The sequence below is a fragment of the Triturus cristatus genome, chromosome 8, assembly GCF_964204655.1.
Source record: "Triturus cristatus chromosome 8, aTriCri1.1, whole genome shotgun sequence".
Taxonomy (NCBI): Eukaryota; Metazoa; Chordata; class Amphibia; order Caudata; family Salamandridae; genus Triturus; species Triturus cristatus.
This window is the reverse complement of record NC_140591.1, coordinates 475,202,475-475,217,327: the sequence shown is the minus strand read 5'-3', so window position 1 is coordinate 475,217,327 and position 14,853 is coordinate 475,202,475. Positions and strand designations below refer to the sequence as shown.

At 42.0% G+C, this 14,853-nt stretch overlaps 1 protein-coding gene across 12 annotated transcripts in view; it reads right to left on the bottom strand.

Annotated features, from left to right (window-relative positions):
- ELF1 (E74 like ETS transcription factor 1) overlaps positions 1-14,853 on the bottom strand; it is a 509,285-nt gene that overhangs the window by 50,678 nt on the left and 443,754 nt on the right. For all 12 annotated transcript variants that reach the window (XM_085621962.1, XM_085621963.1, XM_085621964.1 and 9 more), the window contains 2 exons: positions 8,635-8,799; positions 5,958-6,041 (listed from right to left, as the gene is read on the bottom strand). In XM_085621962.1, the coding sequence (XP_085478088.1) occupies positions 5,958-6,041; positions 8,635-8,799 (249 nt within the window). The remainder of the gene's footprint in view (positions 1-5,957; positions 6,042-8,634; positions 8,800-14,853) is intronic.

Here is a 14,853-nt window from a genome sequence, read left to right as displayed (position 1 = left end):
CCGTCTGGCCCTTCGATCTCGAATTGTCTTTTTGGATCTAAAAGACTTGCAGGCGGGACAGTCTCGAGCCTCGTGTTCAGGGGAGAGGCAGAGGTTGCACACCTCATGAAGATCGGTGTGGGGGAATTTGGACCCACATCCAGGGCACTTCTTGAATGGAGTTCTTTCCATCAGCGGGACCGGAGCCTGGATAGGCCTGAAGGCCGCCGTCGATGACTGGAATCGAAGGTGTGTCGAAGAAGAAGGTGATTGAGGAGATCAGTATCTAAACAATACTGCGGAGAGCGAGGATTCCGCTTCGATTGTCGAACTGGAATGTTCGGAACCGGAGCGCGAAGTATTACATCCGAGCCCGATGGCGGAAAAAAACAATCTGAGGATGGAGCCGAAGCCCATGCGCAATACGAACCAAGGGAGGAGTCACCGACCTCGTGACTTCCAAAGACTTTCCAAGAGGAAAAACAAACTGCAAACATCCGGGCCCAACACCAGATGGCGATCTATGCAAAAGTGTGTGATCTGCAGCTCATATGCCTCGAACCTCAATTTTTAAGATCTGATGTTTTCCCTGTAAACACTCAAAGAAATAGCCCTTTTACATGAACAAGGTCCAGAAGCTGAGAAACAAAATGAGATGAAATGGAATTGTAATAGGGACCTGGAAGGAGTGTGGAGGCATAGCAGTGGTAGACTCAAAATGTCTGCCTCCCAACCTCACCATCATCACCACTCCCCCTCGAATGAAAAGGGTGGAGTTACTTCTTTTTAATCAGATTTAGTACACCTTATAAATCATCTCTGTGCTCAGTCAGGTGGGACCTTACTCAAGGATCTACCATTTCACACTTTCTGTTCAAGAAATTAAAATAATAATAATGACTTGTCTCTAGGCACTGATAACAGGTGTAACGTATTATCCAAGTAAACAGCACTTCTTTGATCAACCTCAAATGGATGAAAAACTGAGTGGCCCACCATGATTTGAATCTGTGACTCAAGTTACACACGTTCTACCAAAGATGCACAAGTTCACTGAGCTATTGCACCTCAATTCCCTTGCAAAGCGGTCAAGAACAGCAGCAGTTCTGATTGTCAGTAACCTTCAATACACAGCCGTAGAAAATATGTTACTTACACACTCGTGGTTAACTGAAGTATAACACAAACAACTTTAAAGAACAAGCATTGGCATAGCCAATAGGTCTCGCCTTTGGGACCTTATAAGAATTTAGCCATGCAGCACATTATCCTCGGTGGTTTAAAATCTACTGTTACTTCATGTGCCACTGGTAACGGCAATATAATACTGTACACCTTCCATTGTCTAGATTAGTACAGAACAGTGGCCAGGTGCAGTGGCATTGAGCTCCAGTACAATAAGGGGCTCATTGTACCACAATTATTGGTGGTTTTACTAGCCAACACGTTTATTCAAGCGGTCCATTTTTCATGCTTCCACTAGAGCCTATGGAATCCTTGGTATGCCACTGACATTGTCAACACTAACTCTCAACAGTTATACTAACCGAGCACTGTGATGGCCGCAACTACCTTAAACTGCATGTGGCAGTAATGGTGGATGTAACTCAAACACAACGAACATAGAAAAGCGCCACATCAACCCTCATTCAATTTATAAAAATATGCGGGTCTGAGTAAGAACGGCAGTGAGTTGCAGACACAGAAACCAAGACGTTCTCTCATGATGCGTTCTTCACTCGGAGCTGCTGCTTTCAGAACGGGATGGTTCCCGCAAAGGACTTGTGATTAAACACAATAGACGAAGACCTGAGATTGTGCCAAACGGTTCAGAAGCTAAAAACCAACGGGTAGAAAAGACTGAAATGTGCGTGTGTCGGCAAACCGGCAATTTGTTTGCTAGATTTATTTATGCAGAGACTGGCGAGGAAAACAGTTGGGAGGTGCACTTCTGCGACAGACAAAATTCAAGGGAAAAGCAGGTCAAAGACCCCTTTTATGCCTGCATTTTACTTATTAGTCAGACCTACTAAATAAAAACATAGGCTTCCTGAGGCAGGGGTGATGCAAGAGAATACTTGCATGTGTGTCTGTCGGGGTTGGGGTGGGTGAGTGTACTCCAAGCAAAAGCGTTGCTTCACAGACTCATTATCATGTGATCGTCTGATATAATCTAGGGCTACACAGCTGCAATAATCCAACCCACGGGGGATAGAATATTGCGAGCAAACTGTCTTGCTGGGGGCCAAGCGAGGGTAATTCCTCCTTACTCTCGGTCTTTCTTACCCCGATGAACTCACGCTGAATATGCATCCATGTGGCAGACACATGGGTAATTTCTTACACAGGGGTAAATCAGACAGAAAGCTACGAATAAATGAGGTGCCCAGAAGGATAAACTGAGGATGGCAACCAGAGAGAGGGAGAGAAAAGAGTACAACACGAGATCGACATAGAGAGAAGATAGCAGTCAGCGGGAGAGGAATGAGAACGTGGGGTTAAGCAAAGGGAAGAAGCTATAAAAGAAAGGTGCAGTCAGAAGAAAAGGGGGAATTCAGAGACACCCACAATGACAACAGGAAACAAGCATTTGCAAAAAAGCACGGTGTGTTGTGTTTAATTAGTAACCTGATCCACGATGAGGAATGCAGCTGCCACCCTGCGTGCAGCTGCTCGCTCCCGAGAGCAAAACGCCGTGGGAGTGAACATTAAAAAAGAGGTGGGACATGCACCCGCCTTTAGCCATTTGTGTGCTTTCATTATTGAAAGACACATGCATAAGCTAATCCTCCGTCTGGGAGGAGTCAGACCCACACGGAGTAAACACAAGAAGCCTCGCAGAGCAGCGCATGCATGCTGCTAGGCTCGACCTAAAAACTCTCATCTCTTACTGATTATTCAGGTTAATGCAAAGCCAAGAATTAAAAAATACTCAGAATGTAAATGAAAGTAAAAGAGGGTGAAAAATAACAGTAGCACAACAGAAAGGTTTTACAAACGAAACAATAGGAGTACATTCAACAGTGCGATAAAAGTCGCTAAAATTTAAAGGTCTCAAATGAGCACTCCCATACACACACTACAATACTTTATATGTGAACATTTTAATTCTGTATGTTTCATTAGAAATAAATGCATACTAAGATGTGGGTCTGTCTTTGCCAACCACAGCACACAACTGATTAATTCCACGCCACTGCACATCAACCTGGCTCTGTGTTAATCACTGTACCTACAGGGTAAGAAACTATACGTTGTCAGCTGTAGTATATTTGTAAAGATTGAAATGTAACTGATATCTCTCTGAAATGGGTGTGGCCTATGTAGTTACAGGCGTCCCTTAAGCATGTAAACTACATCTGTGTAACTTCACTTGTATGACAACAAACATATATGTGCGTGTGAATATATATATGCGTATGTATGTGTGTGTGTATATGTGTGTGCATGTGTGTGTGTATATGCATGCCTATATGTGTGTGTATGTGTGTGTATGTGTGTATGTGTGTGTGTGTATGTGTGTGTGTGTGTGTCTGTGTACTATCCTTTTCAATCAAAATAACAGACTAACATGTTCATTTCTCAAATTCCATATTTCACTACACTAATTCACCAATAATCCTTTATGGGTCGCAGAGTAGCGTGCTACTCGCCAAAAAGCACTTCAAAACCCCATCAGGGGTAGCAAGCGCTATATAAATACAAACCTCTTTCCCTCTTCTATCTCGCCACCTACCCTTCTCTATCCAAATAACTGAATAACATATCCACCAGTCAAATTACTTCATGTTTCACTATACTAATTTTCAACACTAATCCTTTATGGGTTCCGGAGTAGCGTGCTACTCAAGAGAAAAGCGCTTCAACACCCAGCAGGGGTAACTGGTGCTATATGAATGCAAACCTTTCTTCCCCTTCTTTCCCCCTTCTCACTCCAAATAACTGACTAATATCCACCACTCAAATTACTTTCATATTTCACCATACTAATTCAGCACTAATCCTTTATGGGTTTCCGGAGTAGAGTGGTACTCGCCCCCAAAAAAAATTAAAAAAAAAAAAAAAAGCGCTTTAACACCCCTTCAGGGATAACAAGCGCTATATTAATACAAACCTTTTTTCCTCTTCTATCCTTCTGCTATCCTTCCAAATCCAAATAACTGACTAACCTTTCCACCACTTAAAATTACTTTCATGCTTCACTATACTAATTCAACACTAATGCTCTATGAGTCCCAGAGTAGTGTGCTACTCACTGAAAAAGCGCTTCGACGCCTCGCCAGGGGAAGTAAGCGCTATATAAATGCAATTCCAATACAATACATTGTTCCAAGCATTGCTATGGTTTCTTTTTTTTATGTTTGTCTGAAAAGGTGCAGATGTGAACTAAAATACATAAAACTGCCTGATTGAGGGGTGCAGTTTAGCCCCATACTTCCTACAGGCACGCGACACCCATTGGGCTGAAAGGGCTTAAGCCCCCCACCTCCCCGGGCTAAGCCCCACAGCACCAGAGTACTTCACAGGTTTTTAAAGGACCATTTACTAGGCTTTGGTTTTTTCTCACCCCCGTCTTAGAGCCCCTGCATCCCCACTCTCAGACTATTGCTGGAAGAGTTAGCACCGCCCCCCAAAAAAATTTTAGTAGCCCCCCCCCACCCCTGAAATGTGGTTCTAGTTGCGCCTCTGACTTCCTAAGCTACCAGTTGTATTTGGGATATACTAGTGGCCCATTTTAAGAGGACAATATGCTTTAACTAATTTACTACAAATGTTTCATTCTTCACACATTTCGATCAGCGCAAATAACTCTACTGTTGATACATTTTTGGAGCTTCAAAAATGCAGTAATTGCAAATTATATCTGCAAACCTCTTGCTATTATGACTGCCAAAACAGGGAGGTAGAAGAATGGGCAAAACAATGCATGTTATGCTTCCTTTTATCCGCAAAAGAACAATACTAAATTGAAAAACATAAGTAACATAATTGTTGTTGCAAAGTTTTATCACTCAAATAAACACTATACCCCAAATAGGCCGATACTTCCATCTTGGCTACTGTAAAAAAACAGTAACCATTGCAAAAAAAAAAAAAGGCAACAAACCAGCACACCTTTATAGCTTGTGATATTATAACAATAACCTTTGAGTGCAGAATAGTATTCCCCCCCACACTTTGTGATTCGGCCGGAGGTGCATTATAATTACTATTATTCACATACACAGCTGGTTTATTAATCATGGTGCTAGCAGCTGTAATGCAGTTAGTGCAGAATCAAAGGGGTGATTAGAAAAGGATATGATGAAAGCAATTTATAAACTCAATAAAATGAAATAAACTCCACCCGTATGTACTTCACACGATTAATGATAGCAATATTCTTATCCAATAAGAACTAGCAAAGTCAATAGGTCTGATATTAACTGATTGGCATGGCCATTGCTTATATTTTTCGTGAATGCTTTTGTATGAAGGAATGTATTGTATGAAGACAAGCATTGTGTCAAAGCCAAAATATATTTGTATTTTTCCTAATGTAAATGCACACATTGCACCAGTAATCTCGGCCACTAAAGATACTGATTGTTGTACTGCTGCGCATACTGTACAAGAGCACAACGCTGTCACTCACAGTCAGGTAAGTCAGGGGCTTAAGTGGGTTCACACTGGGCCCCACTGTGTATACTGTGGAGAGCAGAAGCAAAACGTGAATAACACTACAGAAGACCAACGGCTGGCAAATTCCCTCTCAGTATCATATATCTATTTTTATTTTTTAAAAACATGTCTTGGCTAATTCCAGACCTGAAAATTCGTGCTTCGTTTCATTTATTTGCATGATGCCAAATCACAGGGAAAATAAGAAGATGTGATCGTAAAACAAACACAGTTTCAACCGAATTTCATGGGACGATGAACGGCCACAGTAAAATCAACAGGCCGGCTCCGTCTTAGACTGAAGAGAAGTTAATTACCCTTTCCATCCTTGTTTTTCTTCCTCAGCGTTATGTTTGGTGTTGCTGTGGGAGACTCAGGACGTGGAGTTTTGGGTTTTCTTCCTAAAACAAAAAATGTATTACTTAAGACCATTTAAATAGTTTAAAAAATGAAATCTTATTCCGTTAAAGTTTGCTTGTGGAATATAGCCAGAACTCGTCTTCAATTTGCGTTCCCCTAAGCAGGCCTCAAAATAGTTTCCAATGTATTCCAGGAAATTTTTAGCATATCCAATTTTTTTGCCGAGAAATTTGTGAATGAATTAAAAAGCTTAAAGGACTGAGCAGTCTTTTTATATTAAATTCCATATAATTATTTTTGGTACTAACGAAATACATGTTGAAAAAGCAGATAGGCTGCAGAAGGGAAGCAAATCTAAAGCCTCATGAAAATGTGATGAAGCAAAGTAAATATAAAAGAAAAGTTTAGAAGCCCCTTGAAGGTTGACCTGGGGTTCGCAAAAATCTTCCACTATCATGGACAATCATATATGAACAAATGGTGAAAAAAGAAAGAGATGTACTTGGTGGTTCTTGTATTTAAACACGGTATTAATTTCTTTAGACTAGGATTAAAAGAAGCAAGCACTGGCAAAGCCAATAGGCTTTGCCCGTGAAACAGACTGGCTTTGTCAATGTTTGTTTTCTCTCACCTAGATGGACACACACATATATGTGTGGCTGCCATCTTTTTACGAATATTCTTATATATATTTTTTTTTAATCCATTCAAAGATGGCGATGGTGGAGGCCTGTGCATCTGCAATCTTTTAAATAAATTTTCGTAAAGCACAGAAAATGACATGCAAAGATGGCAGACACACAAGTGCGTGCTTTATCACACAATCATACTGAAATAGTTAAAAGATCATTTTAAGAAGGATGTTCAGTTATATGGAGGCGTGCAACACTCACCGACGCTGGGAGCAAGCTTGCACTCTGAGGGGTTAATCATTAATAAAGAGAAGGTTGTGGAGTGGGGGTAGAGAGAGGTAAAGAATATAGGCCTTCATATGAATGGCAAAGGTCTGGTATCAGATGTGAATGGATACACGCTATCCAATCAAAAAACAGAGACAAAAACGTTCCTGCTGAATCCGCCTGTTTAGACTAGGCTTGGGCGGAGTTAAGTGACAAAAAAACCTCTGCTGTGCTACGTGGTGGTCCACGAGTGGCAAAGTGCCTTAGGGTCATGCCGTTTATCGTGATTTTGAGTACTGGGTGTTTGTCCCGCACTATAAAATCATTGCGAACGGCACCATGCGCCGTGCAAGAGGGTGCAGCTTTCTTTCTACTGCTCAAGTAGATTTTCTACTCGAGCGGCAGCTTTCTGAACAGAAGGTTTCTCAACTCTACTGTCGCGACCTGCCATAACCTCTCGCAATAAGAAATCCAACCGCCCGTGCTGAGAAATCTCGCCAGGAGGTTGATTTTACACGCTCTCGTTCACCAACTAGACCTTAGCGAGTGTAAGCAAGGAAAAATCTCGCTGGGAGGTGAAGTTTCCTCGCTCTCGCTCGCAAGCTTGCAGATGACAAACAGGAGCGAGGAACAAAACTTTGCACAGCAGAGTTTTGGGGAACTACGCGTGCTCTGCAGAGCACGGAAAACACTGCTAAATCCGCGAATGGAGCGGAGTTCACTGCCCAGGATTAGTTTAAACTACTTTAAGGGACAAGTAGCAGGCAAATGTATACGAATACCGACAAACTGTTGATATTGGAGTAACATCAACAATTCTTTTGCATGACTGAGTTTTTCTTTCCCTTGGCTTGAAACAGGGTGCTTCACTAACAATCCCATGGCATGTCAAGCACCAACTTACAATCCGGGTGAATTCATTAATGTTTTGGGCCACATCAGTTTCTACCCCAGGGTCATAAAACATCAGTGGCAATAATTGACAAGAGCCCCCTGGACTGTGGTAATGCCATTTACTTGGGACTTGCCACAATGTGTTTATCCAGATTGCCATTAGTCCAGAATGTTCAGCTAACTCTTGTTTTGTGTGTAATAGTATATGACCATGCGTTCCCAATTTAGAGGCCCTACCACTGAATTCTTGAGTTGGCAAGAGGGATAGGTAGGAGGTGTTGAACAGTAAACTGTCCTTTATATGGAACAAACTTTATGAGAACAATTTGTGCTCTTAACCTAATATCTTCACTTCGTTATAGTATCTTATCACAATATTGAAAGACAGAATGGGTATACTTTTTGATGTTTTGTGGAAGAAGGGGGCCGTTCCCTTATGGCCGGAAAAAGAAATGATCAGAATTCAGAAAAAAAGAACCTTATTTTCATAATTATAATTCGGATGCACATTCAACCCGACTCCACTGATGCATTAGCAACAGGAAACCATTTGGTAGTAGTTTATTCTGTAAGCGGCACTATTACATAACATAATATGTAAACAGTATGGCATCAAAAACAACCCTGCATGCTATAAACAGAACACAGCACAGCATCATGATATGCAATGAAGACAGCACTGAACAAGCAGGGCTTTATGGAACATATACAGTCTGCAGCACTTCATTACATAGGACCTGCTGCACTTACTAGCAACATTATCAACATGCCACAAGCAAATGTATTGCACTATGGTCCACATGATTTGTTCTTCCTCTTACTACTAAGATGTGTTACATACCTTTCTTTTTCTTCGATGCCTCAAGCATAGTCTCCTTTGGTAGATTAGCGTATCCCTGCTGAAGTTGGTGCACCTCCATCACTTCTGGGATACCATCTACTGTCACAGATAAGTGTGTGATTGGGGTACCAACCATGTCATCTTCAGACGTACAGAACAGATTCGCTACAGAGTCAAAAACATTACAAAAATGCATTAAGCCAAACTTCCACCAAATGCTCAGCTCCACAATCTTCCAGCCCACTTTTCCAGTACTTGCATTTTTTTTTTACTGGTTTTCATGTGAACTTCTAACAACGACTAGACATTTGCCTTGCTTTCCCAAAGGAGCATAAATGTCTCACCACGCCCATGCTATTCCAGGGTTCACGTTTGCTTTTCCATGGGTATTTTAATCATCAGCTCAAGCACTGAAGATTATTTGAAGCTGAAAGGGAACCAGCTGAGACACTTTGTTCCTGGCTTAAAACATATATATTACTACAACATTTTCAGCAATCAAAGTACAGTCCCCACTAACATTTGTGCCACTGTCTCCTGTGTCACATTTCTCCTCAAGATCCACTGTGCACCATGCTTTAATCCACTATTTGTCTTTCTTAGTTTCTTGTGCTTGTAGAATATTAATCGACTTTCTTTTTTTTTTACCAACAATATAGTCAATGTCACAGTTCAGCGACACCCACCACTAAATCAATTTTACCTAAAATCACTTCATCCATTGTTCATCGTGCTGTGACACAACACATACATAATGGGGGGTACATTGAAGTCCAGGAGGTATAATTTGAGTGGAATACTATATAATAGATTTTAGAAGGGCTAATTAATTATTTACACCTTCAAAGCACCATACTTATTATGTTTTTAATGTACATCCAGTGCTCTGTTGCTAAAAAAAACACATTGAACCACACTACAACTACTAAGCATGTTTCTTGCCAGCTGAGAGAAATAACCTGGTCTACCTGGCGAAAAAAGAATGGATTTAAGCCACATTTTAAAAGATCCCTAGGTATACGGAGATTCATTTTTGGAAGATATCCTAAGAATGACTTATCTTCCCCATACCATAATCTCCTACTGGAACTTCCAAATATAACTGTGCCCGCTGCAATGCTGGATCCCAGGCTGTGTCACATCCCGACAAAGTCAAGAGCAAGGAAGGAATGGTTTTATTGAAGGGCTCTGTAAGAAAGTATGAACAAAAAGACCACTCTATGGTACCTGGACATTGTGGAGGACCGGAGTGTGACGGCTGGGGCTGTGACCCAATGGGAGGGTACTTACAGCTCAAGTAGAATCTGGACCAATCATGATAGTGGGAAAGGTGCTTCCAAGACAATTTAAGAAGCAAAGGCAGTGGGAACAAGTTGCAGCGCAAGTGCTTTGGGTTGTATGGTTCCCGCTGGATCAGTTAGTTCACTGTTTTCGATTCCTGCACCTCTGTTTTGTTCTCCCTTCTTTGTCCTTTTTTTGTTTGAAGCCCTGATTAAAACTACTTAAAACTTTTGAGTGCCTGGAGTGCAGCGTTTTTCTGTTTGTGGAATAAATAATGGAAGGTTGGTCTGCCCTCCATGCCAGCGGCTACAGTGTACCGCCACTTCTGACTGCATTAGAATATATATATATATATATATATATATATATATATATATATATATATATATATATATATATATATATATATATATAAGCTATTCTACAAGCATTACCACTGATGCTGGCAACGCATAAGCAGAGTGGTGCAAGTTATTCTGAATATCCCAGAGCTTAAGCCAAAGTCTCCAGTTTTTGTTCCCACCTCCCTACACTCAATTCTCCCCTCACACAATTACGTTGGAATCGGTGTGTGTATTTCTTGGACTACAAATATTTACTTTGGATGTTGGATTCTCATCAGAGCCCATATTCAAAACCTCCATAATGATCCTAGCCTGACTATCCGGCAATTACTAGGTGTAGCCTCAAACCAAGTCTGGCTTCTGTACGCGACTTCGGTTGGAGTGGTGGTTCTGCATCGAGCACCATGATTTCCAAAGAAACACTGCATGAGACCCAATGGACTGTTTTATGGTTTTAGTGTACCAAACATCACTGTTTTTGCATTAAAGCGCCATCTGCAACAACCTCATCTGAAGGTGGTGCCAGACCCCAACACAAGCTGCACATAGCTCTTGCCTTTACGGATACCCAACACACTGTTTCACAGTTTGCTGGGATCACTTCAGCCACCTCATTAAAGCTTCTGCTCTAACCGTGAGACCTTCCTCACATTCCATTCTGGTCAGCTATTACCAACAAATTCGCTTATTTCCTCTTTACCAACTAAGGAGGTCAATCATGTTCTACCATGTCAGTGGAATCCATATTTCGCTACTCTTCAAACAAACTTTAAAATCTAAGCTATTGCCCTTCTGCTAAGTTCTATCCAACCCCAAGCTGTGCTAGCAATAGGCCCTTTGTTTTTTTCAAGCATCATTTCAACATTCCTTCCTGAATTAGGGTGCACTTTTGTAACACATGCGTTTCCACAATACCCGTTCCACTCCTGCCTCATCTGCACGATATAAAGTACTCTAACAAGGGACTTCAATATTTGTGTCTCTTGGCGCTCCACTACCCTTACCTGATACCAGTCTTTAATACAGTTTTAGGTAGTCTATTTGAATTGAGATTGTTAAATACAACTGGAAACAAAACACTTCCATGAAGCACACATTTAATTTACTTAATAGGTTTGGTTAGATTCTCTATATGTGCACCCCATTCAACATACGTTGCAAATACACAGATTTATAAATATAAATCGATATTTGGGATTTACAAAACATGGATTTACTTTCGGAAAAAATGTACTCCTTCATCCCCGAGTAGATTAAATCTACTACTTGGGGAAGTAAGTGGAGATTCAGGGCCGTAATGTCCTCAGACATTTGTAAACACCCACAAAAAGAAAAAATTATGACCCATTCACACACTATCTATATTTATTCCTACTCGCCACCGGAGTATATCTGACCGGAGTATATTTCAGACGAAACAATCTTAAAAAATGCCTAACAGTATTCATGACATGAATTCTACACCTTGTAGTCCCCTTTGTCTTATGTAATATTTTCTCTACACTGATTTACACACGTATGATTCATTGACTCTGTATTTGTGTGTGATGTAAAGAGCTCCGACAACCTACACTGTATGAGAGGCGCTATAAAACAAATTGAATACACTGCTGGCGGGGGGAATGCCCCCGTGCCTCCCTTATGGCGGTCAGGCTTGCTTGCTACGCTCACTTGACACAGGACGCTCAGAGAAGTTTTACACCCCACCACTTTCAAATGCCACCAGTCGCCACTGGGGCATATTTCTAGATGTGTGGGCTGGGCTTGGAAGCACTAAGAGGGGTGCAGACACCGGAGTGGCTGCCTCCTCCCCAGAGTCTCAGACGGCCCCGTGGGATCCGCTGCTCGATAAATGATCGAAGCCAGTCAATGGAATGAACCATGGAAAGCATCAATACACCGGGCGCAGCTCATAGGTGTGAGTCTGCGGGCACACGCTGGATTCTGACCTCGGGGCTCTGCCTGTGCCCATCCAAAAGCCACTCAGGTTCTGGTTATGGGGGATCGACAACCCCATGAAGTGGCAAAGAATAAGAAAAGACGCTGCTGATTGTGCCTACTGAGTGCTGGTTTCTCTAGTTTTCCCCAATGGCCCGTTTCTGAATCCTACGTAGCAGATTACGAGCTGCAAGTTACCCTCCTCAAGCCTAACCAGTCCGATATGTTGGCACACGCTTGAGACATGAAACTCTTAAAAACTGTTCAATGTATGGAATTTAAGGTGCAGATCCCCGGCACAAAAAGCCTGGCATCATATCAGAGAGCAGTTATGCAGCCTCACATTTTTACGGCTTCAGAATTTTGGGGCTTGCCGAGGACAAGTGGGTCCTTTCAAATTCATTGCTATTTTAAGTATGTGTTTGTGGCCCAGGAAACCAAGCTCACGATCAGTCATGGAGCTGCTGAACAGGGCATGTATAAATGGTGATTCTACTGCCAAAACTGCTGTCTGTCCGAGGTCGGATAAAACTCTCAGTTCACAGCAACACAAACATAGCCAATCCTGCATCTGCTCTCATACTGTTTTCAGCATGAGAGAAGTATCAGGATTGGATGAAGCAGGCTATCCCAGCGCTCCTTTTGAGACTGAGTGCCTGTGCAATCCCTCCGTCTGTTTAACACAGCTGCTGGATAGGTGTGGGCAAAAGTGGGCAAGTCGGGCTTGCAGGTACAAGCCAGCCGGCCAATCCGACAAGAGCATTCTGCCACTGCTACGCTAATCACCAGAGATACAGTCTCGGCCTTACACTCACCGGTTACAAAAAACAGTGGACCCTAGTAGTTGGGGGATTAAGATAATGATAGACACAAACTAAATAGTATTTATGTCCTTTGACCTGATGGTCTTAATCTTTCTCTACCTGAACTACCTTCCCCACTTTATGGACCAGCCTTGCATGAAAGGCAAATTGTTTATAATTCCAAGACAAACATGATTTATATATTTGTCCTGAAGATGATGCCATTTATTTTGTTTTTTGGCATCGAAACGTCGTCGACACAATAGGATCATATGTACTGAATATGCTTGTGAATGCTATGTACAATGGTCACTCAAATTATAATCAAGTCTGTTCACTGATTATAAGTATACCGACCGATTTGCTCGCTGTTGCCTATATTTGTTGTTTTGTCTTGTTCACTGCAGGTCACGGGCTGTGCCCCCTTGACATTACTTCCTGATTTTGTGCATCGCCAAATAAATTCCTGTCCGGCTGGACAAAGGACATAAATACTATTTAGTTTGTGTCTATCCCTATCTTAATCCCCCAACTACTAGGGTCCACTGTTTTTTGTAATAAGTTAACGCCCAAGGTCCCTAGTGTATTACCTCCGGGTTCCCTTGTCTCTCATAATCACACTCACCGGTAGCATGCACATCATAATAAAATGGTATGAGACCATTTTATTATTAAATTTGGTTTACTGCTGCACTCGCAGCAGGGGAGACCACACTCTCCTGCCGTAAAGGAGGAACCGCAGCTACTGAAATCAAGTGCTGCACTTACGGTACACTTAACTCTTTCTGCCTTATTTCTGATTTAGTGTAAACTGGTCTAGCATACATTTTTGATATACTGGTTTATCATCGTCTTTAACCAGGTGTCATAGTTCTGACAACGTTTTGCTGTGAATTTTAAGTCAGTGAACTGCACATTTGCAAATCCTGATGGATTTGCACTACCTTGATATGCATGCCTGTCAGTGTCTCCTTTACAATTAGGAGTTTTCAGAGTTGCTGAACTACTTGTGAAACAAAGGATTCCTGTTGGTGTCCAAGCTTCTGACTGCAGGGCAACTGGTTTCTCTCTCCATCCAAGTTCAGCATCACTTGGTAACTAATTATGTTGATTCTGGTCACCACCAGTCTTGCCAAACCACTACATGTGCCATGTAGGCAACCTTCCTCAATTACCTCACATGAGAATGTAGAGGATCTAATTTGATGGTCTACTTTGGGGAGACAGGAGAGACCCTGTCCTCCTAGCTCACCTTTTACCTATCCATTGTCTTTGGTAGAAACCTGAACTACTGGTACGGGTGCTTTTAGGGTTTAGGGGTGAGTAAGGACATAGGGTGATAATGGTGTTTTTTGGCTGAGTAGGGGCATAAGGTGGTAAGGGTGTTTTTAGGGTTTAGAAGAGGGTGAGGGTATTAGGTTTGTAAGTGTGTTTTGGGGTTTAGGGTTGGATAAGGGAATATGGTGGTAGGGTGCACAAAATATTATAATGAAAAACAAATAGGGGGTTCCCCTCACCACCAATAAGAAAATATTTCATTGTAAAAAAAAAAAAATTAAATGTCTTCCCCAATTAATTTTTTTTATATCTATATATATATATATATATACATAACGCGTCAGGCGAATCGCTTTCTGGCTGTTTGATTGAAACTACAAACTGAACCTGCTTGTACCCTGAATTAAAGGCTTGCCACCTTAGTGCGTGTTCGAGTGCTGCTCACCTGGTGGGATTGGCAATGGAGCATTGATATTTGGCGGTGACCCAGCCGTCGAGCTTGCACCACCCCGCGAAGAGAGGGGGCTAGACGGCATAGCATTTGTCAAGCCGTGAAGTGGGAGCACGCGCTTGGG